This window comes from Cajanus cajan, chromosome 4 (genome assembly GCF_000230855.2).
Source record: "Cajanus cajan strain Asha chromosome 4, NIPB_CcT2T_4, whole genome shotgun sequence".
NCBI classification, from domain to species: Eukaryota; Viridiplantae; Streptophyta; class Magnoliopsida; order Fabales; family Fabaceae; genus Cajanus; species Cajanus cajan.
Window position 1 is genome coordinate 9,801,493 of NC_138520.1, and position 27,440 is coordinate 9,828,932.

At 32.5% G+C, this 27,440-nt stretch overlaps 3 protein-coding genes across 4 annotated transcripts; all 3 read right to left on the bottom strand.

The window, feature by feature from the left end:
• Positions 1 to 805: 805 nt before the first annotated feature.
• On the bottom strand, positions 806 to 3,276 carry LOC109802458 (transcription initiation factor TFIID subunit 13). Of its 2 annotated transcripts, XM_020363839.3 has the most exons (6): positions 3,083 to 3,276; positions 2,792 to 2,932; positions 2,684 to 2,721; positions 2,520 to 2,579; positions 2,360 to 2,434; positions 806 to 1,014 (listed from the first exon to the last, which is right to left on the bottom strand). In XM_020363839.3, exons 2-6 carry the CDS (start codon positions 2,898 to 2,900, stop codon positions 919 to 921), a joined length of 378 nt encoding a protein of 125 aa, XP_020219428.1. In that variant the 5' UTR covers positions 2,901 to 2,932; positions 3,083 to 3,276; the 3' UTR covers positions 806 to 918. The 2 variants fall into 2 exon arrangements, with proteins under 2 accessions (XP_020219428.1, XP_020219427.1); XM_020363838.3 differs by having other exon boundaries at positions 2,792 to 3,275.
• A 3,041-nt stretch (positions 3,277 to 6,317) lies between these two features.
• On the bottom strand, positions 6,318 to 9,656 carry LOC109802248 (Ribosomal protein L25/Gln-tRNA synthetase, anti-codon-binding domain-containing protein). Its single transcript, XM_020363530.3, has 3 exons — positions 9,181 to 9,656; positions 8,974 to 9,103; positions 6,318 to 7,098 (listed from the first exon to the last, which is right to left on the bottom strand). The coding sequence occupies exons 1-3, from the start codon at positions 9,592 to 9,594 to the stop codon at positions 6,875 to 6,877; spliced, it is 768 nt and encodes a 255-aa protein (XP_020219119.1). The 5' UTR covers positions 9,595 to 9,656; the 3' UTR covers positions 6,318 to 6,874.
• Positions 9,657 to 21,091: 11,435 nt separating this feature from the next.
• LOC109802119 (guanosine-3',5'-bis (diphosphate) 3'-pyrophosphohydrolase, putative (DUF2215)) lies at positions 21,092 to 27,029 on the bottom strand. Its single transcript, XM_020363333.3, has 10 exons — positions 26,834 to 27,029; positions 26,441 to 26,663; positions 25,226 to 25,383; positions 24,687 to 24,832; positions 24,513 to 24,575; positions 24,340 to 24,432; positions 23,469 to 23,633; positions 22,698 to 22,804; positions 21,936 to 22,105; positions 21,092 to 21,697 (listed from the first exon to the last, which is right to left on the bottom strand). Exons 1-10 carry the CDS (start codon positions 26,934 to 26,936, stop codon positions 21,381 to 21,383), a joined length of 1,545 nt encoding a protein of 514 aa, XP_020218922.1. The 5' UTR covers positions 26,937 to 27,029; the 3' UTR covers positions 21,092 to 21,380.
• Between the last annotated feature and the right edge of the window lie 411 nt (positions 27,030 to 27,440).

Consider the following 27,440-nt stretch of genomic DNA (forward strand, 5'->3'; position numbering starts at 1 on the left):
TGGGTTTGGTTATCAAATACTGCCACTTGGTAATTCTGGCATAAGTGTCGAGATTTGATTATAGACCAATGTACTGAGTCTTTGTTCTGAAGAGGAAAGCTATGGAGTTGGTTGGATGTTTATTACTTGTATGGTTGTGATAGCATGCCATTGCTGTAATATAACGGGGTGATATGGGTGCCCTGTCATGTGTACTCTAACCCTTAATACTTTGTTTGGATAATGACAAAATTATAGCAGAAAAAAGTAGGATTAAAAAAAGAGAAATAAGTAGAAAATAAATAGTTTTAGAATGTTGAAATTAAAATAAGAGAAGTAAAACAAAATTAGTAAAAAAATTATTTCAAATGGGTCCCACAAATTTTATGAACTTTTTACAAAATCTTTACATTCATGAAGAATTTTTTTTTTTTTTTTACTATGGACCTCATTATCTTTTTTCGGTCTCTCACTTCTCTCCTCTTAAAAACAATTAAAAAGTCTATTTTCACTTCCACTTTCTCGCATACTTAAAAATCTCTTGAAACAAACAATAGGTAAAAGCTAGTACAGATTTGACCCATCTCATCCAAATCTAAAATTAGATTCATAAATGTATTGATAAAATTCACTTTTGCCATACTTTTTTTTTTGTCAAATTTTATCATATTTAATAATAAAGAATGCAATAAATGAAAACATATAGTAATTATTAGATTGTTTTAACTATATAATTAATCTAATTATCAAGCAATCAAGTAGATTTATAATTTTTTCTAGAGCAATCAACTTAATCTGTTTATATAAGAAAATAATAAACAATACATATTACAATGTATACATTTTTATACCAAATCACATGAAATTGAAATATTTTATAAACTATCGTCACTATTTAATAAAACTAAATGACTATTTGTTTTTAGGATTTTTTATTCGTCAATCGAATTCTTCTGATTCAAAAACCTTTCTTGCTTGTTTCAGCACTTCATTCATAGACAGGAGTTCTGTACAGCGGTTAAGTTTTGACAAATCCTGCAGTACATAATTATATATTATAGATATTAGACAAACAACAAAAGATTATCATGAAACGACAAACAAATATTATGTTGTAGTGTAATCTTGTTGTTTTAAGGTAGATGTTATGAACTTATGACAGCCTAATGCCATGTTGGCTCAAGATTTTCCCTGTAAAGACTACAACATTTCAGATTTTTTTGCCTGAGCTGCATCTAGGCTTGTAAGACAATTCCAGATTTCTTATGTGACTTTGATAATTAACAAAAAGATTATCATGTACTTGCAATTAAATATGACGGTAGTGAGATCATGTTTAAAAGGTAGATGACATGAACTTATGACAGCATAATGCCATGCTAGCTCATGATCTTGTCAATGAAGGCTACAACATTTCAGGGTTTTTTTTCTGAACCAAGTCTAGGCTTGCAAGACAACTTAAAATTTCTTAACTGCTATATCCGGGATAAGACCATCCAGAAGTTTGTTGGGTAATCAGTTCTCCGTACCAACCACCAAAGCAGTGGATTCATTTTTTTCTTCACTTTTTGAACAAAAGATTATGAGTTAGTCTTCATTAGCTTCTCATAATATCATGGTACATTTGCTCAACTTAAACAATGGTGCGGTAATGTTAATGTAGGAAGGGTTTCTGCCAATGCTTATACCTTTGGGGAACCAAACTAACCTCTGCTAGTGTCAGTAGGGTGCTACTTGCCTACTTCTACAATCTATGGTACTTACTGAGTACCGACATTTAATTTGTTCGCAATACTTAATGTTAATGATCATTAAGACACTGATAACTCGGCCTAAATTTTGATCCATGGAGATCTAATGCTAATGATTGATGCTACAAAAACCAAAGAGGAAGTCTAGAGAAAAGCGGAATATAAAGAACATAATTATTTATGCATTATGCATGAGTGGTTCTCCGTTCCCTGCAGACTCAGGGTCAAATAATAGTACCTCAGTCCCTAGTATTAAAATGAGGGTGCAAGTACTAAATAGTCACCGAAATATTCTTCAGATTCCTTGGCTGGTGAAGGTAATAGAATGCTAATAGTGATAATATTGATTGCTAGAATGCAAATCTGATTCCAAATCAACTAGGAAATAAACACTTATAAAAAGATGGGTCAATACTGTTCTAAATATTTAAGTGTTAAAGAGGAATTTTCCTTTAGCTTGCGCTGGATTCCTCTTTAATTCATTTATTCAGTTGTGTTTTCTCTTCCAATACATAATATTGGTTCTATATTTACTAAAAGGATGGACTATATGAAAAGAGATGCAGAGGAATTCAAGGTTCCCCAATAATTATTAATCTTGGTAATAATTATTGAGAATAAAAATGTACCTTGCGAATCAAATAGAGGAAATCCTCCACTGATAGCTTCCCCCTCTGAGATCCAATATCTTGGGCTTTATGTACCTTTGCAGAGAAAATTAGCATGAGGACAACAAAGCTAACTAACTAGTCAAACTGAGCTGAAGAACTAAAGGGTTAGGAGTCTTACCAATTCTGTGACATATTCCACAGCAATGTCCTCCATAAGTGCCACACTTTCAGGAAGTGGCTAATTACAGTGGCAAACAAGAATAAAAGTTCAAGTTAATAGACATTGCTCTTTAAAATTTACATGAAAAGAAGATGTATAGAATGATAACACTAGAGACTTACATTAGGGTCATCTCCAAAGCCATACATCATGTGCTGCACTATAGCAACCAAAGGAGACTGATAAGAAAGTAGGGTTAAATGTTGAAAATTATGAAGAAAAAAGCTTACATTCTTTTTGGAAAACTCCTCTTTTGCGCTTGGATGAAGTTTCTGATGGTTGCGAGGAAGCTGCCCTCGGTTTTGATGATGTTCCAGTTCCAGAGGAGGAATTGCTCATTGCAATTACCCAATGCTTGCACAGTGAGGGTTCTGCTCAGCACACAAAATGAAAAGAATTAGAGAACCACAGCCAGTGTTATTAAAATCGGAGATAGGATCGTTGGGAGGTAGGATCGTAGCAAAATCGCGATTTTTCTCGTAAAAACGTATAATCGTGGATTCCCAACGATGTTGAAAAACCTGAAAAATAATTCCCCCAATTGAGAATCACTCATTGGCCACACAACCCTATTTCGGTATTTCCTTTTCCATTTGTGACCTCTTTGCTTCCATTGAAGCAGCTGGTTATCAAAGTTGCACTGTCACCACTAACTTGCCTCCAGAGACCATACCGAGTTGTGTTCCGCATGAAGTCATAGAGATAAATTTAAGAAAGGATTTGGGTTTAGGGAATTGGCCCATGAGCTTTCAGTTTTTTTTTTTTATGGTTAGGCTTTTTCTTGAAATAAGTTTAACTTCTTTTAGTTGTTTTTAAAATCTTTATCTTTATTATAATAAAAGAAAGGAAGTTTGTAACTCATTTTTCTCTCAAAATAAGGATATTTATATAACTTTATCTTATCATAATTATTCTGAATTTTATTTTTTTAATTTAATAAATTCTAAACTTGTAGTACTTCTGAATAGAAGAAAAACTCTTTCTCTTTCTTTTTACTTTATACGTTTCCCATCAAATTGCTTTCACTTTATCTTCTAGAGGAATTATGGATATTTATTTCTTATGCATTGATTATAGTTTTTTAATGTCAATTGATAATTCTTATTAACAAAGAAACATTGCACGAGATCTGAACCCAATCATATAATACCATAAACCCTTCCTCTTCCTCTTATTCTCTGCTTCATAGGTTTTTCATTAAATTGTTTGCGCACTTTGTCTTTCACTCAGAGAAGCAATTATGGATATTTATTTCCTATGTATTGGTTGCAGTTTTTCAATACCAATTGATCTCAACTATCTTCTCATTTTTAAGGCATTTTTCTTTTCAAAACTTCATTCTGATTGTCTTATTCCATCATAGTCTCTATTTCTAAAAATACTCTCTCCATATATACATTGTCCACTTTCTGATTTGGGTACTTTTGAATTTTTAATATGAGGATTCACACTTTCTCTATCAATCATAAGAAAACCATTTTTAGGTAAGTCTGTATGAAGTTTTAATTTTAAAGGTTGGTTGTTTCAATGTTGATGTATAGTGAACATATTATTAAAAGTTTTTTTTTTATACTTTTATCTTCTTTTTAGAGGACATGACTCAGAGATTTACATTACTAAAAGATATTGCAGCAGAGAAAATTGATTGGAAGATAAGAGTTTGTATAATAAGATTGTGGAGGCTGCTAGAGTTTAAGAAACTACTGTAAACAAATTTCTTGGAGATGATTTTGGTGGATGAAGAGGTTTTTTTTTCTTCATAAATTATAACAATTATAAATTTCATTATTGGATAGTGTAGTTTTTTGTTCTTGCTTCTGTTTGAAATTTTTATCTTCACTAAAAAATTATGATTAGTAAGAACATTGTTTTCAAAATCAATTACAATGAGTCAATGATTTTAGTAAAGACATTGATAAACTTTTTTGCACGTATATTATTTTTTTAGAAGCTAATGTATTTTTTCCCTTTATTCTTTTAATTATTTTTACCTATTAATAATAACCTTATTTTAAAATAAATGAAATTAGTTTGATTCAAATAATAACCCTTTGTAAATATATTTCTTTAATTCTTTATTTTTTATTCATATTAATATATTAGCTTTTACTTAATACTCTTTCCTTAATAATTATTATTTCTGGATTATATTCTTGCATTTTTAATTGATAAAATCCTATTTAGTCTTACTAGATTTTTTCCAATTTGACTTTTCTATCTTGCTGCCAAATCATTACATGACCTAAAGTTCAATTTTTTCTTCTGATAGTATTGTTTTAACCTAAATAAAAAATATTTATACATAAGTTGAAGCATTTTTTAACTTGATTGTATATTAAATAGATATTAGTCTTTCCTTAATATGTTTTTTAAGTTCATTATTATTACTATTAATTAAGTAGATCGATATTACAAGGTTTTAAAATTAAATAATTCTTATTTCCTTTTCATTTCAAATTTCTTAATATATTTTTTAGTCGATTGACATAATTTTATTCTTTTTAGTTGATTTATATATTACTCTTTGCTGAGACTTGAGTTAACACTGATCACATACAATTATTAATGACCTTAGTGTAATTGCAAATTTACTGATTTGATTCAATTAAGATATGAAATAATATTTTTAATCAATTTTTTTTATTAAAATACAACATGACTACTTTTTAGAAGCTAATGTATTTTTTCCCTCTATTCTTTTAATTCTTTTTACCTATTATAATTCAAATAATAACCTTATTTTAAAATAAATGAAATTAGTCTGATCCAAATCTTTCAAATTTTTTTCTTTTTTTACCAAATCTTACAACTCAATATCTTTTTAAAAAAAGACTTACCGTCACTTTTGTATGTACAAATCATTTGTTTAAGGCTAATTACTTGTTCCATTATCTTCTCAAACATTAGACAAGATCATAAGGATTAATCAGTAAATCTACCAAACGAGACACAAACAAAAAATAACAAATTTCTAACATCCTCATAGAATTTGGGAAATTGTGTATCGAATACAGACCACACACTGTTTTTTTTATACTTACATGAGTTGGGTAAGGTAATAAATGCTAAAAGTGAGGAGAGAGGAGATAATAGTAAGGAAATTGAAAGAGGAGGGAAGAGAATAATGTAAAACTAAAAAAATTAAAACTACCTACCAAAATAAGTAGGGTGAAAAAAAGGTAAGAAGGTATATGTGAAAATTGAAAAAAGGAGAGAAGATGTGTGAAAAAAAAGAGTACTAAATTAAATGTTATGGATGTAAAATAAAAAAATTAAGAATATTTTAAAAATTTAATTATTTTTTTTATAAAAAAAAGTGTACTTATAAAAAAAACGAAGTGTATATATCATGAACCATCTGACTTTGTACCCAAACAAAGCCCAATAACCTAGTTAAATTAGAATGACCCGGAATGGGCCGAGTCAGCGCATCAGGCGACCTCCATTTGCTTCTGCTCATATTCTCTGCTACAAAACTTGGGGGGAGTGGAGGCTGAAACTAATCTTGAAAACACAAAAGGCCAATAAGAGAATTTTTACTACTTTACATCTACAGATTTTTGCGCCGGCTAGAGTTTACCTTAGTAAATTACTTCCACTCGTCGGTCGACCTTTGAATGCTAGATAGCTGATTTTGTAAACTATAAGACACATTTCAGCGATTGAATTTCTGATCATTATGAACTATTTATCCGGCTACGGCATAGAATCACAAGTCACAACTAAAAGGATTACTTTACTCATAAAACATGATAATAAAACATGACAAGAGAGTTATACCTCCTATAATTATACAAAAAAATTATGGACTATTTATTTACAAGCACACTTTTTAGAACTTACACAAAATATAAAACCAAATATTTGGGCAAACATCGACTAAATGTAAATAAGTTTATAAATACCCTGTCAGATATCTTAAATCCAAACTGGAGTTCTAGACAGGTGGACTTAAGTATTTTATTAAGGACACGAGGACATCAGTGGTAGTAACCCTCTCTGCTTGTACGCAATATAACCCAAAACAGAACAATCGAAATTGCATACAAAAACTCGACGCATCAACTTCCTATTCGCATCCCCTAGGTATTTCGTTTTTGCCAAAAGAAACGGCGGAAACAAATAATTGAAGAAAGATGGGAAGGAACTGAATGAACACAGCAAAGGAAGCTAACAAAAGCCTAACATTGGAATTCTAGAACCCTGTCCTCACTGCTTCCAAGAATCAACTAATAAAATGACCTTGAGTGATACATGTTAGCTATCAAATGCCTCAGTGCAGCACCAATAACCCCCAATGATACAAAAAGCAGTTACTTAGATTTCTTTTGTATTTCAGAAACTCTTTGGCCCATAATTTTACAAACAGCTTCGTCTTTTGACTGAAGTAGTTTTAAAGCAGGATGAACATTGAGATCTCCCATGACTAACTTCTGGCCGACGTCCAACTCACTTAAATCCACATCAATATACGGGGGAATAATGTCAGCAGGGCATAAGTACTTGACAGTCCTTTTGATGGTATTCAAAGCAGCACCTGCCAAATTTGTACGGTGATGAATAATACTCAACAAAGTAAAACATTATGCACACAAACAACGAGAAAAACAAAATGTTGTGTGATGAAATTATTTTCATAATGTTGAGGCATTAATATCCATACATACAGGCAGCACAATTGAAATCAGTTAGAAAAATAGGCGCCAGGAAAAAGACAAAAAATGTTGAATAATGAGTTAATAACCAATCACTTTGCACCATCAAATATAAGCATACACAAAATAACTCCATTGCGTATTAGCTTTAATAGAACCTTGAATCATTCGACAAACTGACCTTCTAACCTTCTAATAATAACTCACATCAGGCACTTCAATAAGACAACATGCTAATTTGTTTGTTAAATCTACAAGTTAGACAAGTACATTGTTAAGTTTCCAAATCATATTCTCAACCAGCCTGTCTTCTAAATCTTCTGTCCTTGTAATAATAACTATCACCTCAGGAATTTCAACAAAGACAATACACTAATTCACTATACAAATTTACAAGTCAGACAAATATCCTGTGAGTTGCCAAACCATATTCTCAACCATAGTCTTTCCAATGCAGATCGACCTTCTAAAATTTGCAATAAATGCTTATAATTGCCCAGAGGATCCACATTGTTCTTAAACTGAGTGAGTAAACATTTATACAAGCACTCATCAGCTGGGACTACTAGGAAGTAACAGCAGATCAGTTTGCTTTAGAAACAACAGCTAATTAACAGGTCATTATTGGACAAAAAGGAAATCAAGGAAAACAGGAACAAAAACTAAACCAAAGAATTATTGGACATCTCTAGCAGTGTTACTCAAAATAAACTTGTTCATAGTTGAAATTGTGATAGAAAAACGTATACTAGTGCTCAAGGTCTCATAGTCTATTACAAAAAACTGCATATTTTAAAATACCAAATGGCAATATCATTAGTATAAGCAACTTGCAGTCAGGTTACAATAGTACATACCTACCATAGATAACAAAATAAGATAAAGAGCATCCATTTTACCTTTACATGAATGTTATACAGGAAAAACTTGAATGGCTTATTAAATCAATAGTAGTAAGGTTACTTGATACCTAGTGACCTTGGTAGTTATGGTGTCACATAAACAGCTTCTCCACTCAGACCTTACAATGGTGGGAGCCTCATGCACTAGATCATCCCCCTATCTATTTAGCCTTTTCACCTAGTTAATAAAACGCAAGGTCTTAGACCTATTTATATCTACCAAATACCAATTATCATCGTCAAAATGATTATCAATATTCCGTAGCACTTAGCATGACTTTGGTATGGAGACAGAGATCAAAACTCAATTCTTACATAAAAACAAAATCCATCGCATTCACAACTTAGCATGAAACTTACGAGCATTAAATTGAACATATCCAGACCTGTAGGTTACACCAGGCCCAGCCAAATTGATAGAATTTTCCGATGATAATTGAGTGAAGAAATATCTTACAAAACTTTAATCTCAAGCTTCTCTCCTTGCCCCCAATTCAAACAGAATATTTACAAATACATTCCCACACCAAAAAAGTTTATAGAAATCAAGAAGAGATGGTGTAACGCAGTAAGTGAATATCATAAAATTATGCCATGCTTACTGCTTAGATAAACATCGGCATAAACACTTATAAGAGAAAAATTAAAAAGGTAGAATAATTGAGATTTTCTCATATGTTAAACTCAACTTATGTACCTCATCAGAAATTTTTAAGTGCATAAGTTGATTTTAACCTACAAGAGAGTTCAATTTTCATTTTACATTTTTTTATTTTATATTCTTCTGTAAAAAAAATCGTCGAAACATTCCTTACTTAACAAAGAAAATTACATCGCAACGATGACAGTGCATACCTTTCTTGAGTCCAGGCGACACATCTTCTCCTCTGAAGACGAGAGGAACCTCGACTTTCAACAAAGCATGCGACGGAGCCCTAATAAACGTCACATTCAACGGCGCGTCCGAACCAGCTTTCAAATGAACCTGCGAAACGAGAGAGGATTTTCAAAAGTTGAACACGCTTCGCATCATCATCAAATACAGAGAGAGAGAGAGGTAACCTTGCGCGGCAAAACGCGAACGCTCTCGACGACGTCGTCGGAGTCGAACTGCGGGCGTACTTCGAGGTGGAAGAGGCGGGAGAGGAAGAAGGAGCGGCCGAGGTGGCTGACGAGCTTCCTGATCTGGTCGGTGCGGACGGAGATGAGGCGCTTGTTGCCGCCGTGCTGGCCGTCCTCCTGCTCGAACACGATGCTCGGCACGCGGCCGGCGCGGCGCTCCTTCGCCGAGATGTTTTTGCCGGAGTCGGCGCGGGGGACGGCGAGGATCGTCTCGTCGTACTTGGGATCCGGCCGGGGAAAGCCGTCAAGGTAGGTATGCTCCGGCTCCGGGGGGTGGAGGAGGAGGGCGGCGGAGTGGGAGAAGTGGCGGCGGTGCGGGGAGAGTCCGGTGAGGATGCGGCGGGGGAGATACATGGTTAAGGGAAAGGCAGAAGAAGAGTTAAGAAGGGTTTTGTTTTGGTTTGATACTTGGTCACTACCACCTAAACAAAATGAAGTTCTACACGTGACATGCACGTGATCTCCACTATAATACATTTTTTTCTTTCTTTCTGAATTCTCCCCTACAATACTTGTACTAATGTTTGTTGATAAAATAAAACAAAAATGCATCAGACTCTCGTAAGATGGATTCACTCATTAAAGGAATAGAGGGAAACAGGTTGATCCATCAAAATAAATAATAAGTTAACACCTTAATCTATTTTAGTGAGTTTATAAGTTAAAAATTATAAGTTGGTAAGTTGATTCAATTTCAATTTATCAATTTTTTTTTTAAAAAAATCTCATTTAAAATTTTTAATTTATATTATCACTTCAATCTATAATTTTATTATTTTTTGTAAAATTAATTAAAGGTGTTATACTTTTTCACACAAAATATATTTTTTTATTAAAATAAGCGTTATACTTGAAGATACTAATAAAAACATTGATTAAATAATATACGTCTATTTCTTATAAAAAGAATAATTATTTACAATAAAAGTTAAGTTATAAAATAAAAATATTGATTTAACACAAATATACTATAAATTTATCTTTTTAAAGCATAAAGTAAAAAAAAAAAAACAAAAAACAAAAAGTGGGTTGATAATTAACTCACTAGATTGGCGGGTTAACCCATCGAGTTGGTAGGTTGACTAAGTTGATGGATTTATTTGTCTAATCCAACCTATCAAAAATAGGTAGATTGATGGGTTGTCTACTAAATTTAACCCATATTATCATTCATATACTATGTTAGGCATTCCCTTTAATATATATTTTAGTAAAATGATTTAAATTTGCATCATGGTATGTGGGTCATGTGCAACTTAATTTTTGAATTTTAAATATATATATTTTGACCGTACATTTTTTTAATAAAAATATCATATGTATAATTTTTTTCAAAAATATTTTTAGGAGACTGGAGTCATCTATCTCACTTCTCTATATCCTAGTAAAAGAATAATTAGAAAATTGATAAATTGGAAAATAAAATATTATTTGTTTTACTACAAGAAAAAAAAAGTTCAATAATTAAAAAAAAATAGAAGTTAAAGTTTTGAAATAAAATGAAAGGAAAAACAAGTAGAGTGAAAAAGACAATGTGAGTAAAGATAACTTAGGAATGAATGAATCATGTTTCAACCACTGGTGGATTATCTTAAACATTTTTAAAATAGTGATAATTTAAATACAAATTTTCTAAAAATAAGTGACTAAATTGCACATGACTCACAATTGTAGTGTTAATCTACATGGTTTTTAAAGGAATTTAGGGAGAAGTGTAATCATGCGGCACTCATTTGAATCTATCAAATTTTAATAGACAAATTGATAGAGGAGTTGTTTTGTGCATATTAAAATGAGGAGGGTTCAAACGACACCGGTGTAACTTTTACTAAGTGTTACACCGTTCAATAACTTTATATTAAATGTGAATTTTATAAATCCAATCGTTAGATTGAAAGTTCATATCAATTTATATGTGTATGTCAAATTTTATTAAAATTGAACAACAACTTTAGGGTAATCAAAGTGTTTATATTTTAGTATATTTTAAAATAAATATATTACGTCAATTTTGTTTTATAAGAATGAAGTATTAAATCATCTTGGATTACTATAAAATTTTGTATATATGATCTAAGAGTAAAGAACTTTCAATCTAACGGTTAGATTTACAAAATTCACATTTAATATAAAGTTATTGAGCGGTGTAACACTTAGTAAAAGTTACACCGGTGTCATTTGAACCCTTCTCTATTAAAATTATCAAGAGTTGAAATAATTTTTTTAAAGATCAACAGTGAAGTTTTTTATTGTCTTTAGATTTGTAAAAGAATTTTTGGCAAACTTGCTATGCGATTGGGATCTTTTCTTACTAGACTTGTGATGTGAGGTGGGAAACCCTTTTTTGGATTGATTTAAAATTAATACAAATGTCTATTTGAAATAAACAAAATCATGTGCTATTGTAATTAGGAATGTTGATGGTGGTTGGGTTTTAGGATTTGGGAAGAACTTAGGATACTCAAATGTCCTTATGGCAAAGATGCGAGCTTTACTTTTTACTCTCGATGTGACTAATTCTAACACCATGATCATATGTGATAAGTGTCTAACTAATCTGATTAAATATGAATTTGAGACACTTATCTAGCACAAATTTTGTACATATTGATATAATTTTGGTTTATAAATACTTAGAATCAAAGAGGGACTTTTGATTTATGTTAGTACACGAAGCGATGAATCTTTTGATCAAATTTTGTGTTATTTTGTAGGTTTTGAAATCTGGAGGCAAACGGCTGAGCGCCTTGAAACGGCTGAGCGCCTTCAAGCCAGAAAGCTCAACAAATGCAGCAAAAGAGAGGCGCTCAGCCACTATAAGGCGCTGAGCAAATTTGGCCCTGGAAGAAGGAGTGCTCTCTGCCTCCTAGGCGCTGAGCGGATATGAAGCGCCCAGCCCCTTGTGCTTGCTTAACAATGAAGAATCTCTCAGGCGCTCAGCGGATTTGAATGGCTCAGCCATTCAGATTACTTCATGGTGAAGAATTCTTCAAACCGCTCAGCCGTTTCAAGGCGCTGAGCGGATTCTTCTCTTTCCTGCCTACTCTGTTTTAATTCTAGCAATTATAAAAGGGCAGGGGAGAGAGAAAAGGGGGAACAGAGACGAAAACAACGAGAAAAACAAGAGCTGGGAGCACAAGAGGAAGAAAGAACAGAGTGGGAACGAAGATTTGGAGGCTGGATCACTTGGGAACGAGGATCAACTCCTTTTCTTCATCTCTTCCTTTGTAATTTCTTCTTCCACTCCTTTGATCTTGTAAATGGCCATGAGGGGCTAAATCTTTGAGGATTGGTCTAGATGTAACTACTAACTCTTATTCTTCTTAAATATATATATGCATTTCATTTTCATTACTTGTGTTTGATTCTTCTCTTAATGCTTATATCGGCTTGATCACCTGTTGTATGATTTTTGGTTTTTGAATCCGGTTGGAAAACGTTTTTGAAAACCCGAACTGAATCTTGCACCTAAACATCTCTTGCTCTAGGAATAGACTTGATTTGTTTAGTCACCTTGTTCAAGTCATTGCTCTTAATGCAAAGTGTTAATCATAAAACATAGAGGAATCATGTTTTAGATTAATTACTTTAGGATTCAATTTTGAGGGATCTTGTTGAATTACTAAATGAACGTGGAAGTCATGAAGATGAAATCATATTTATTTTAAGGAAATTTAGGAGTTAGCAAGTGCTCTAGGGTCCAATCCTTGTTTCATATAATTGTTCTTATAACTTTTACATTATCGTTTTAATTTTGCCTCACATTAGCTCACTTCCAATCATATCAACATCTCTATATTAATCATTAGAGTAAGAATTACTAAATTCTCAAATCCCTGAGGACGATACTTAAATACTACATCGAAACTTGGTCCGCTTGCCAAGTGGAGAGATTGCGAAAATCTTCATCAAGTTTCTGGCGCCGTTGCCGGGGATTTGGTGTTATTTAGTAATTCTTGTTCTTGTGATTTTGTAATTTTGTAAATAATTTAGTTTGTGAATATTTATAATATATAGATATATTTGTTTTGTTGTGTTTTGTGGACTCACCTATATATTTACAAGTCAAATCATATGGGGCTATTGAACTTGAAAATCCTGCCACTGGAAGGATTTGGGTAGTAAATGGTCAAAGGCTCAAACAATATTTGGGTGGCGAGGTGAAAGACTCACCACCATTACTTATCTGAAGGAGCCATGGTCATACAGGAAGTGTCAAGCTAATGACAATAAAGAAGCGCTTACTGGGAGGCAACCCAGCTATTTTGGTTTGAATTCTCATTTTCATTTTAGTTTAATACTTTACATATGTAGTTATGCTTTTGAAGAGTTGAGTTTGTGATTTGATGTTTTGATGATGCATTCTATCAAATGTTTTGTTCCTTCAACATTCTCTTCTCTTGTGTTATGTTTTTTATAGTTTATTGAAGGTAACTGGAAGTGGGAGTGTGAAAGGAGAACAAAATGTGCTTCTTCCAGGTAAGTTTACAAAACTGACAAAACGGCTCAGCCATTAAAAACGGCTCAGCCGTTTGGCTGCAGTGTCTACTTTGTAGATAAATTTTCCTCACAGGGGGTAAACGGCTCAGCCGTTTCAAGGCGCTCAGCCGTTCATATCAGCAAAACATTTTAGTTGAGATTTCTGCATCAAATGGCTGAGCGTTTTCAAAGCGCTCAGCGCTTTTCTTTATAATGCTCTCTGTACCCAAATGGCTGAGCGCCTCAAAAAAAAAATTTGAGAAAGACCAATCCAAGAACAGAAAAGAAGTTATCCCTTTCTCTCGCTTTCTTCTCTTTCACACACACCATCATTCTCTTTGATTCAAGGTAAGTTTTAAGTTCTCTCTTTTGATTTCTGTTGTGCTTTCATGCAAATATTGTATTAGTATCTAATGTGTTTTGTGTCCACTTGTGGTGATGACAAAATTCTTTTTGGGAATCAAATTGATAATCTTTCTGGAATGAGCATTTTCATGGTTCAAGTTTTCAATGAGCATTGTTTGCTAATCTGGAAATCTACATTGTTGCATAAGTGATTGTACATTTTTGACTTTAAGTATGTGCTTCAAGCATGTTCAAGTGAAGTTGAAATGAGTCTGAAGTTGTTGATGTCTAGGGCACTTAACCAAGTCGTGTGAGGGAGTGAGCCAAACAGTTAAAATTCAATCATTGAGAGTCATCACTGATTCATGCAGTCAGTTTTGTTTGAGTCTCCCATGAGTTACAGTTAAGCTATGCTTGGAACTTACTAAGGCAATTGTTTATTATATGTAGCCAGTAGCCAAAAAAGCCGACCCATGAACTACATAAACCTTTAATCAAACAGTTTTGAGCCTAAACAGAACCCCTAAGCTTAAAAAGAAAAACCATGATTGTCCTTAGCCTTGTTGGTAAGAGACATTCTCATGAAACAAGTGGGTTTTGAACCAAGTTGGGGGTAGCGTGTATGAAGAGATCATATGGTTGGAGCTGAATTGTACAGGCAAAGTGTGTTTCTTGTGTATATCCATTACTTTAAAAAAAAAATTTAGAGTTAATTTTATAATCAAGGTTCCTTGTTATCAGTTCATCAATTTGTGTACAGTCTGAAAGAGAAGGAACCAGTAAATTCAATCAAAAAGAGGGATGAAACATAAAGAGTCAAGAGAGTTCAAGTTAGTGCAAGAATTTGGAATTAACCCATATGAGTGAGAATGTCTCTTGTCAAACAGGCCTTTAGTTTCCTAAAGAAAAACCAAATCTCTGATAACCAGGCCACATTACAACCCTCTTAAATCCTTAGTGATTCATGTTTAGTTTTAACAACAAACTTGTGGGAGATGGGTAACAAACCAGACTTAGCGTGTTTTGGTGCATGAAACGAGAGAAACAGTCACCCTTCACAGAACACTAAAGAGAGATACACATTGGTGAGGAAAATTTTAGTGCCTTTGATTGAAAACAATGGAAGATGAGTAGATGTTTCCCTTGAGTATGCTTGATGTTCATAATTTTTGTTATTATGTGGGCACCATTTGTAGTAACATGTACTCACTGGATTTTGCAAACAAGTCCTTATTGGAATCTTTGAAATCATGTAAATGCATTAACATATTTTTTGGGTGAAACTTTTAGTATTCACTGGATAGATAAGTTAGTTATATTATACTCTCAATTAAGACCTTTTGTTTGAGGACAAACAAATTTCTAAGTTGGGGGTAGCTTGATAAGTGTCTAACTAATCTGATTAAATATGAATTTGAGACACTTATCTAGCACAAATTTTGTACATATTGATATAATTTTGGTTTATAAATACTTAGAATCAAATAGGGACTTTTGATTTATGTTAGTACATGAAGCGATGAATCTTTTGATCAAATTTTGTGTTATTTTGTAGGTTTTGAAATCTGGAGGCAAACGGCTGAGCGCCTTGAAACGGCTGAGCGCCTTCAAGCCAGAGAGCTCAACAAATGCAGCAAAAGAGAGGCGCTCAGCCACTATAAGGCGCTGAGCGGATTTGGCCCTGGAAGAAGGAGTGCTCTCTGCCTCCTAGGCGCTGAGCGGATATGAAGCGCCCAGCCCCTTGTGCTTGCTTAACAATGAAGAATCTCTCAGGCGCTTAGCGGATTTGAATGGCTCAGCCATTCAGATTACTTCATGGTGAAGAATTCTTCAAACCGCTCAGCCGTTTCAAGGCGCTGAGCGGATTCTTCTCTTTCCTGCCTACTCTGTTTTAATTCTAGCAATTATAAAAGGGCAGGGGAGAGAGAAAAGGGGGAACAGAGACGAAAACAAAGAGAAAAACAAGAGCTGGGAGCACAGGAGGAAGAAAGAACAGAGTGAGAACGAAGATTTGGAGGCTGGATCACTTGGGAACGAGGATCAACTCCTTTTCTTCATCTTTTCCTTTGTAATTTCTTCTTCCACTCCTTTGATCTTGTAAATGGCCATGAGGGGTTAAATCTTTGAGGATTGGTCTAGATGTAACTACTAACTCTTCTTCTTCTTAAATATATATATGCATTTCATTTTCATTACTTGTGTTTGATTCTTCTCTTAATGCTTATATCGGCTTGATCACCCGTTGTATGATTTTTGGTTTTTGAATCCGGTTGGAAAACGTTTTTGAAAACCCGAACTGAATCTTGCACCTAAACATCTCTTGCTCTAGGAATAGACTTGATTTGTTTAGTCACCTTGTTCAAGTCATTGCTCTTAATGCAAAGTGTTAATCATAAAACATAGAGGAATCATGTTTTAGATTAATTACTTTAGGATTCAATTTTGAGGGATCTTGTTGAATTACTAAATGAACGTGGAAGTCATGAAGATGAAATCATATTTATTTTAAGGAAATTTAGGAGTTAGCAAGTGCTCTAGGGTCCAATCCTTGTTTCATATAATTGTTCTTATAACTTTTACATTACCGTTTTAATTTTGCCTCACATTAGCTCACTTCCAATCATATCAACATCTCTATATTAATCATTAGAGTAAGAATTACTAAATTCTCAAATCCCTGAGGACGATACTTAAATACTACATCGAAACTTGGTCCGCTTGCCAAGTGGAGAGATTGTGAAAATCTTCATCAATATGGCAAGGGATTCAAATTTATTTTGTTCTTTCAATCTATCCAGTATCCATTCTTTAGTTACCCTTGTGAATGGGTTTAGTGTTCATGTTAAGGGGAGTGGATGTACTACCCCAAATTCCTACTTTACCATTGTCTTCTATTTAGTACTTACCTGAATCCTTGTGCAATCTTTTCTCTATTAGTCAAATCACACATTCATTAAATTTCTTTGTATTTTTTTTTATTCTTGCGTATTTAAAGATTTGTAAACACAAAAGATTATTGGTAAAGAATGAGTATCTAATGGGTTGTATTTGCTATAAAAAGAAGTTTTACATGCATTTCCAACTTCTACAGTCTCTACATTTCAACTTCATTATCAACAAGGTCATCTATCTTTGGGAGTACTTAGGAAATTATGTCTATAGTTAGAGTCTACATCATTGTAGTGTTGATGTTCCTTGTTGAAATAAAAGAGCTCTTGCTCTTTTTGAATTGTTTATTCTTATGGATGGGGTCCTTGTCCAGTTACTTCAAAGTTTGATTATAAATATTTTGTTACCTTTGTTGATGAATTTTCTTATGCCATGTGGTTATATATCATGGAATCTAGATCTAAATTACTCACCATATTTTGTCATTTTTTGTGTTGAAATTCATAGTCAATTGGTTGTCCCATATGTATCCTTCACAACGATAATGCAAAAGAATATTTTTCCACACTTTCATGAGTGACCTACAAGAGTTGGCGTATATAGAGCAACCACTTAGGTTGTTCAAAGGTATTTTGGTAACATGTGTTGCCCAATGAAGTCATTATACAACTTGAAGCAATAACCTGAATTTTGGTTTTGGAGATTTAGGATGTGGTTGTTGTATTTGGAATGTAGTAAAGTCAAAATGATCACATAGTGTTCTTATAAAAATACTAACCTTGGTAGAATTTTACTTGTCGTGCATTTTGATGATATTGTGATTACAAGAAGTGGTAACAAAGACATTGATAAAGTTTTCTTCAAATTCTATTTTAGACTAAAGACTTTGGGGCCTTGGATTACTTCTTGGGTATTGAGGTTATATACTCAAAAATAGGATCTTTTATCATAAAGGAAGTATGTTTTTGGACTTGTTGCATGAGAATAGTTTGATGGGAGTCAAACCATGCAAGACCCCTAAGTTACTAGGAGTTAAGATATTAGTAAATGGAGTTTCATCTTCAGGTCCACAAAGATATAGGCAATTGGTGGGCAAGCTTAATTAGCTCATTGTCACTAGGTCAAATATTGTCTCTTCTAGTAAGTGTTGTTAGTCGATTCATGTCCCTTTTTATTGACACTTAATGGGAAACACTTATCCGCATTGTTAAGTACTTGAAGAAAGCTCTATTAAAAGGGATTGTGTATCTTTATCATGGGAATATGTAGGTGGAGGCTTTCTCTAATGCAAATTGGGTTGGGCCTCCTATGGATGGTAAATCTACCACAAACTATTGTGTATTTCTGGGAGATAACTCAATCTCTTGGAAAAGTAAAAAAGAAAAATGTGGTAGCGAGATCTAGTGCAAAGGCAAAATAAAAGGATATGACTCAAACAACTTGTGTGTTGATGTGGGTGGGGAATTTTAGAGGAGATAGGATTTGATAATACCCTTCCTATGAAATTAAGGTGTGACAATTAAGTTGTCTTACATGTCACATTGGATTTGATTTTTTTGAAAGAATAAAGCATATTATTAAATTAAAAGGCGATCTTAGATTCCTTAGGCCTTAAGTTTTAATGATAATAAATATAGACGTTTTTATATTGAAAAGATTTCAGAATAAATTGTTATAAGGCTATTAGTTATCTTGATATTAAGTCTAATAAGCAAAGTACTTCATCTATAAGACATGTTTCGAATCTATATCATTTATGATATTTGTAAACTAAATCAATTTTTTCACATGATTCTTTAACAAATCGAAGTGAAAAAGCTTCTTTAATACTCATAAAAAATGAAAGGAATAAAAGACATGTTTTTATGTCAAAAAAGGACAAATAAATCTCAAATCGTGGAAATCTTTAGAAAAAAGTTGCTTTGACTAGAGACACACTTGTTTCCACTCTTTTTACCTAAAAGATAATAAGTAACTTTCTTGATTAGATAAGAAGTAACAATTTGATGAAATGCATTTAATACACCAACACACACTTTTCCTCACAAGGAACAAAGATGAAACAAACAAAGCAAGTTTATGAGAGATATTCAAGGATTTGCAATAATCATCTTTATAAAGCACATATATAAGAAAGTTTGATTATTCAGAAAGAAGAGAAAACATCCATTGTAAAAATTGTATTCATTCTTTCTGTTAATAAGCTTTGTTCTTATTTGATTGTATCAAATTTTGATAGTAAGATGAAACAACATAATCTTACTTAATTTTAACTTAATGTTATTGCTTTGAGCTTGGAGAGGCTTGATTGTAAAAAAAAAAATTTGACTGTAAAAGAATATTTAACTGTTCAAAGTCTAGAGAGGCTTTATGTTCAAAAAATACTTGGGTAGTTACTTGAAAGGACAAGTCAAAAAATACTTAAGTGAAAAATGACTTGTGAAAAAATACTTGTATCTTTGTAAAAGATACTAGAACCTAATCGAGTTGATCAAGAATTAAACATAATCTCGGTAGTTGAAACAAATCAATATAAAATACTTTATGTTCCTTCCACTTATCTCTTTGTCTGCACTCCTAAAGTTACAATACTACTTCACTATTTTAAAAAAGTGAGTTTTTGATTGATACTATACACCCCCTTCTAGTACCTCTCTTTTCTTTACACATATTGACATTGGTTCTCACTTTAAATGAGAAAAGGTACCACAAAACCTTATATCTACCTTCTATGTAAAGATAGGAGACCAACTAAGAGATGTGTTACAAAAATTTTGAAAAATGTGCGTATTTTAAAATTTTAAGTATCTATTAATAATTTTTCATGAAATAATAATTTATTTATAAGTTAGAACTTGACTAAAATGTTTACACAAATTCCTCTCCAAAATTCATATATTTAGTTTAGAACACAACTTTCAAAATAATTTAATGAAAAAATATGTCTAGTTGATTTGAGTGTAACAACTATTTGAACACCTTCAACATCAAAACATAGCCTCAATAATATAAGTTTAAAAAAAAGCTTATTAACAAATAATATTATCTTAGATGCTAATTATTAGATCTAAATAATTAATTCTCCAAAACTAAGAAAAGTTAGTTTTAGTTATGATCAATAAATGTATCTTAAATTTCTATTTCTTTCAAAAATTACTCCCAAATTAAGACACTTAATATATGTTTCTTAATATTAATTCTTAAAAAAATGAGACTATATTTTGAAAGACATAAATTTAATAAATTGCACTTCTTTGATAAACTCAAAAATATATTCAAAAATATATTGCCAAAATAATTAAAGAGGGATCACTTGCTCTAAAAATAAGTTTGCTTAGACTTATTTCACTCAATAATTCAAGTTTTACATCAAATTTAAACGATCTAACCATTGATTTAAAAGTTTTATATACAAAGATCAAATCTGTAAATTTTTATTGATTTGAATTAACAAAACGTAATATCAAATAGTTTTTAAATTTTTTAAAAAATTTATAGACATAATTTACGCATAAGAATCTTTAATTCAATAATTAGATGTTAAAATTTGAGTTATTAAGTAAAATATATTTAAATAAATTTACAACTAGAATAAGTAAATTTCCCCTCAAAAGATTAATGTTCAAACGATATATATTTAGTTTTATAAAAAAAACTAAATCAATTTAAAATTTTGAATCCTATAATAAAAACTAATTATCTTTTTATTTAACTTTTTCCTTACAACATAAAAGTCCAAATTGAATTCTTAGAGATAATAAGACATTTTTATAAGTCCATATGAACTCTTAAAAGACCCGTTAAAACTAACTCCCAAATAAAAATCTATACTAATATATAAAAGAAATATCACTTTTAATAATTATTTTTTATTTTTATTTTTACATAGATCATTTTATCCTTTATTTATTTTTCATAACTCTTTAAAACTACTTTTTTCTATAAGTAACTTCTCCTTTTTTTTCTTTTTTCTATTTTATTGTAAAAATATTATAATTATTTATAAAAATAATTATTTTTTCCTTTCAATATAATACAGGCACGCCTTTTTCCGGCTAGTAATAATAATAATAATAAAAGATAAAAGAAACCATCAATTATATATGCAATTTCTATAATTCTATCCAAAGACACTTGATAATCGAAATCCAACTAATAATAAACATTTAAAAAGAATTACACACTACTACAAACTAGAAATAACATAAGAGAAGCAACAAAAACATTGCAGGGAAAAACAAACTATGCTACAATAAAATTTCGTAGATTGCCCAGGCTTTGCAGTTTGAAAAATCCGGGCATAGAAATAAAACTATCTACAGCGCCGGTTAAAACTAAACTCGTACCTAAAACATTCTTGTCAAATTGTGATTGCTCCCTAATTCACTATTTCTGCAGGTTAATACACTCTACTTCTAATTCACAAGTCACTGCCAATTAAAAAGCCGATATCCACTTCCACTTCCTAGATCCGTGGAATCCGATTCACTTCCCATTGTCTCGTCTGAACTCTCACTTGGAAGGACTTTAATCCGATCTGCGTGCTCAACAATCCAATCAGTGAATTCTGGAGAAGCTGCCCATTCTGCTAGTGCCTGCTTTGTGGATTCTCTTGTAAACTCATCCCACTCTTGCTTTGTGAACTTCTTTCTGTTGCGGGTCTTGTGGAAGGTTGAATAATAATCCTGCCCTGTTTGAGTCCCTGAAGATTGTGACGAAATCCCAGAATATGGTGATACAACACCTGCAATAGACAAATAACATACAACATATTCATATCGTCTTTTTTGTAAACAACATATTTCTCCACAAACTTCACGCGTTTCAACAATAGTGTAAATTTCTGAATGGAACAGGCATCAGAAGTGCAATACAAATTCAGAAGATTTAATTTAAAGATCTTGTTTAATTTGCAGGGAAAAAAATGAAATCTTGCTTGGACAATACGTAGTATATCAGAAGATTGGAATTTTAAACAATACCTCGCACAGGAGAATCGGACCATGCTGATTTTTTAGGGCTATTCCACAATTTTCCTTTAGGGCTTTTCCATTGTTTTCCTTTAGGGGTTGACTTGCTAAGAAATTCTGCCCGACCAGGTCTTCCTCTCAACCGTTGCAGCGAATAGTCATCATTTCCTGAACTTTCATACCTACATCAAATCATAATGGCATATTTAGAAGTGAAAAGCTGAAGCTTTGAATGCAGTGTCATTGACAGACAATGACGGAAAAAAAAAACAAATAAAATAAGACCAGCATATGTTAGTAGATCCCACTTTCTCTTGGTTTTTTCTTGTACCAAAGGCAACAATGAGCCTTGAACCTAAAACCTTATACAAACTACCCAAACCCCCCACAACCTAAGCTAATGTATTATGGACAAATGGTTTACAATGTTCAACCATCTAATCAGATCAGAGTGACCATTTCCTACAATAGGATTCTGTGCTTTTAAATTCTACAATAGCAAAATATAACAATGCATGAAAACATCCAGGATGTGATATAAATAAATTATTAGCATCGTGACAATCATCCAATCTATTGCTGTTTAGACAAATACCATGCCCATTCAAAAGAAGAACAATACCCTTACTTAAAAGTGAAAGGTGAAGAAAGACTCAGGTTAGCTGGCATAATAAATTGAATGAAAACAGGCAAATATGGCTAACTGCTAACATGTCCAGCAGATATGATTCTACACGAAAAAATAGAATAAAACAGAAGAGAAATCAGACTTACCATCCATGAAACAGTTTTATCGCAGAAAAAAGTTTGCAAGCAGCTCCACAATAAATCAAAGCTCCAATTGCTGGAAGAGGAATTGCTAGAAGAGGATCAAGAGTGCTCTGACAGACAAAAGAAAATCAGAAAAGAATAGGAAAATGAACAGCATCCTTAAAATAGTAGTATGTAACAGACCAAAATGGACAGACATCACTATAGAACAGTCTTAATTAAAAATAAAAAATAAAAATAAAATTTAAAACAGATAAACAGATCCATCTCAGCACCAATTCATATATGGATCCAACAGACTTCATGAAAATCAGGTAAAATGAGTAATGGCATTATTACCAAACCATGCCACTTCATAAAAAATATTATCAAGTTATGCTATATTTTATATTTAACTTCATTTTCACTATTTTCAGTTTTCAAAATACTCATTTCACAACTATGCTATATTTCAATCATTTTTAAATCAAAAGGAACAGACCCATTTTACAATTTGTAATGTATTTTCAATTACTTTTTTTTGGTAACAATATTTTCAATTATTTTCTTTGCTAAGTTTTATATTTTATTTGCTTATGCTTAAAATATTTTCTAATTTATATAGTTTTTTCCCCTGAATGAACATATCAAATGATTCCAAAAGCCAAATATTGTATTTTTTATGGATTTATTAAGTTTAATTTATGCTGTAAATTTAAAATATACTAAATTCTCACACATTGACAACTTTAAAATATATTTTCAAAGATTAAAAACAAAATACTTGATGTGAACCTGCAAAATGGAAGTGGTTCCGACAATGTACATTGCCCATTTCACAAACTGAGCAACCCCAGCATCCACACTACCATCTTCTTTTGAAATAACAAACCTCCTAACAATCCAGTAGCCTAAAGCAGCTCCAGCCAAGATGATACCCAGTATTACAAAAACAGCAACCTGAAAAGCATCAAGGACAATTATTTTATGAGAGAATTGAAGATATGTCTGATAAACAAGCCAAAGTCCATAGTATGGGATACAGTTGATGATAATATATGTCCAACAAACAAGCAAAGATGGCCAGCATTCCAACAATCATCAAGAATACAAAGTATTAACAAAAGGGCCAAAGAAAGGAAAAGATAGTGTGTAAAGTGATAGCTCGAGGGTAGGTGGGCAAGCACGGATCAGGGACTAACCATTGGTGAGTGAAAGTTGCAGCAAATATCAGGGTAACAAGTATACATACAAAGGGTGAGATTCCTCCAAAAAATTAAATGATTATAGTGGCAAAGAGGAAGTTATTTCCACCTCAGCAGTATTTTCTGTTGACCAAAACATTTTTTGCTAACCCAAAGAGAATCAAATATGTATAAAGGTTATTCTAAATGGACAAAAAGCTAGCTCAATATATTCTAAAGATCAGAAACAAGGTAGGGAAGAAATTTTTATGAATGATGCACTGACTGCAAAAACAAAATGTTTCAAATCAGTCCAAAAATGTTATCTAATCATACATGATAAATATACGTAAAGGTCAGAAGTAAAAGGTAACAAAAAGGATTAGAAATCCAGATGTGGAAATAGATGTTAGCCATTCAGCATGCATTGTATAACTATAATACACAGATATATCTAAAATAGAAATGGACTGTATACTTACTGAATTGTGCATCTCCTCACTCAGCCCAAGGCTCTGAAAAATTGAATTTAAGATCAAAGAGAATTGGTGCAAAAGGAATGACCCTGCTCCAACCTGAAATAGAACAAGTATAATATTAAGACCGTTGAAACATGACAATCTGGAACAATGGCCGAAAGTTACATCAAACTCACCACTGATCCATATATGGTAAGGTATAAGATATTTTTTCTTCCAGTTGGCATTAATTTCATACCCTACACCATAATTAGAAGAAATTAGTTAGAAAACATGTCAAACAATCAAGGAAAACTCGTAAGCAATAAAACAAAATGAAATCCATATATGGAGAGTAATTATTTATATACCTGAAAAAGAATGATTATAATGACAAGAAAGATCCCTATAGCCATTGACGTGCTATAATAAAACGGAACCCAACTGCTAACAATTGGAGCCAACAACAGCAGTATCAATCCCACCGCAAGACAAATGAGGCGCCATTGCTGAAATTCTGCAACATTTTCGTATAACATAAAAAAATTAGCACCAAAAGTATAAAAAAAATGCAAAGGAAAGATACAACATAAGAATAAGGATTTGTTCAATTCTCTTATCACTTTTTTGGTTTTATAAACTGTTAATAAAATAATTCCACACTGCTTTCAGAATAAGGATTTGTTCCATCCTCTTGTCGTGCTTTCAAGTGTTTTGTTCAAGTGCTCAATGGGCAAAATTTTAGAAAATAAAAATGGGCTCAGTGAACAAGATATTTCAAATGTGATCAAGGGACAAACAAATTTTACAAAACACAAACATTTTTTTGAAAACAGTAAACAAAAAAAGCCTAACTTCCCCCAACCCACCATCACCCACACACCCCTTATTTAAGGTAGAAGAAACTAACCTTCTTCAAGAGCAACTGTAACAGAACCCGATATTTCTCCACTGATCCTCACATCAACGTATCTGGTTTGATAAGGTGACATAACACCATTCCAGACCCCCTTTTGCACACTCATCCATTCATCCTTTTTGCACTGACACCATCCAAGTTTATCATTCCTGCACATTATAAACAAGAAATGACAATCCTAACAGGCTTCACAAGAAGTAGAAACAATGATTATGAGAGAGTTTGTGTGCCAAGCATGCACCGGAGTGAAGTACGTGCAGTGACAGCAATGTCATAAGGCTTAATTACATTTTTATCCCCTAATTTCTCAATTTTGCAAATTTCATCTCGCATTATCTTTTGTGAATTCATCCTCCAACTATTTCAATTGTACAATTTTGGTTCAGCCGCTAATTTAACATCTAATGTTTAGCAAAAAAATGTCAATGTCATAATCTAACACACTTCTGTGTCAGTGTATACATGCTAACATGATACTCTACTACACTGTCATTTCAGTTAAATATCGATTGTTACTTTTTTCTTTTATCAGCAGGAAAGATTACACTTAATTGCATTTTTGATCCACTAATTTATCAATTTTGCAAATTTCATGACCTATCTTTTTTCAACCTCCAACTAATTTAATTGTACAATTTCAGTTCAGCTGCTAAATTAACATCTAATATTTAACAAAAAAAAGCCAATATGATAACCTAAAGCACTGCCACATCAGCATATCCATGCTAACATAACATTCTACTACACTATCATTTCAGTTAAGTATCCGTTGACAAGTTCTTTTCATTAGTAGGAAAGATTACACTTAATTGCATTATTGTCCCCTAATTTGTCAAATTTGCAAATTTCATCTCCTAATTTTTTTTCGTGAATTCATCCTCCAACTGTTTTAGTTGTACAATTTCAGTTCAGCCGCTAATTTAACATCTAATAATTAACAAAAAAATGCTGATTTGATAATCTCACACATTGCCACATCAGCATATCCATGCTACATGACAATTTACAAGGACGAAAAATCAAACTTTAATCTTCATGCATCTACTCCAGCCCTACCCATTAGGTCAATCTTAGTGGGTTGTTAAGTTTATGTGCACACAATTAAAATATAGAATAAAAAAATAAAAGGAGTAAATTCAAAAAAAAAATTGAGAAAATAGAGGACCAAGGAAACCAAAGAATACTATGTTCAAGTGGCGTGCTCACCTGTGGAAACAAACCTGAATTCTGCTATGCAACTTCTCCGGAATCGAAACAGACGGAGCCAAAGTAACATGCAACGCATTAGCGTAGCTCCCAAGTTTGAGCCTGGATTTACCCGAAACTCGAACACGCTCACATCGTAAAGTGTCCTTAGCACCTTGAGAATCCGAGTGCCCTAAAAGCACGGAAGGGGTGACCTCCACAACCGGGTTTTCAATACCAACACCTGCACAGTAACAACAACCAGTGAGAACAGACATTTGAAAAATCAAGCCAAGAAACAATTCAGAAAAATCCTAGGTTTAGCAGTGAGATTCAAAAAGGGGGAGAAGAAACCCTAGGAATCATTAATAAGTGGAGAGGCATTGGTATTGAGTGGGAAGGAGGGGCTCTTACCTTTGAGTGTGAGAGGGTCATGGGGATTGGAGAGTGACGAAGAGAAGAAGAAGAAGAAGAAGAAAAAGAAGAGAAGAAGAAGGGAAGAGGGGAACGATCCCATGAATGAGTATGGGATGAGAGCCTCGAAATTGCGCTCTTTGCCTTCAATTCGATTTTTCTTCCTTTTGCTGCTGCCAGTGTAACAACTAAGGGCACAATTTGATTTGGGTGTATTTATATGTTATTATGTTTATTTATTTTATTTTTATTTTTCACAGCGTTGCGTCGTTTCAAGGCAACTATGTTTTTCTTTTACGCGGGGAATTGAATTTCGTAAAGCGTATACGGTACGGTACATACATGATACACACACCGCCCGTATCCTTTATACTCGTTTCAATGTTATTGTATTTGTCCATAATTAGTAAATTACTGTAATGCCAGAATTGCTGCAGATAATTAGTAAAATAATTAATATTATATTGAAATATATTATTTTACTTTTTAAGTACTTAAAAATAAGAATTTTGATTTTGGTTCTAATATTTCTATCTTATTTTTCAACCCTCTAAAATATTATTTATTTTTAGCCGTTGTAAAATATTATAAATAAATCTTAGCAGTT

Coding starts and splice junctions, on each gene's coding strand:
- LOC109802458 (XM_020363839.3), bottom strand. CDS start 2,900: ATGAGCAATTCCTCCTCTGGAACTGGAACATCATCAAAACCGAGGGCA. Junction 2,722..2,791: donor AGGAGTTTTCCAAAAAGAAT/GTAAGCTTTTTT, acceptor TGGTTGCTATAG/TGCAGCACATGATGTATGGC. Junction 2,580..2,683: donor GCTTTGGAGATGACCCTAAT/GTAAGTCTCTAG, acceptor CACTGTAATTAG/CCACTTCCTGAAAGTGTGGC.
- LOC109802248 (XM_020363530.3), bottom strand. CDS start 9,594: ATGTATCTCCCCCGCCGCATCCTCACCGGACTCTCCCCGCACCGCCGC. Junction 9,104..9,180: donor TTCGCGTTTTGCCGCGCAAG/GTTACCTCTCTC, acceptor CTCGTTTCGCAG/GTTCATTTGAAAGCTGGTTC. Junction 7,099..8,973: donor GTCGCCTGGACTCAAGAAAG/GTATGCACTGTC, acceptor CAAATTTGGCAG/GTGCTGCTTTGAATACCATC.
- LOC109802119 (XM_020363333.3), bottom strand. CDS start 26,936: ATGGGATCGTTCCCCTCTTCCCTTCTTCTTCTCTTCTTTTTCTTCTTC. Junction 23,634..24,339: donor GTGAGGAGATGCACAATTCA/GTAAGTATACAG, acceptor GATGCTTTTCAG/GTTGCTGTTTTTGTAATACT. Junction 22,106..22,697: donor ATAAAACTGTTTCATGGATG/GTAAGTCTGATT, acceptor GATTTGATGTAG/GTATGAAAGTTCAGGAAATG.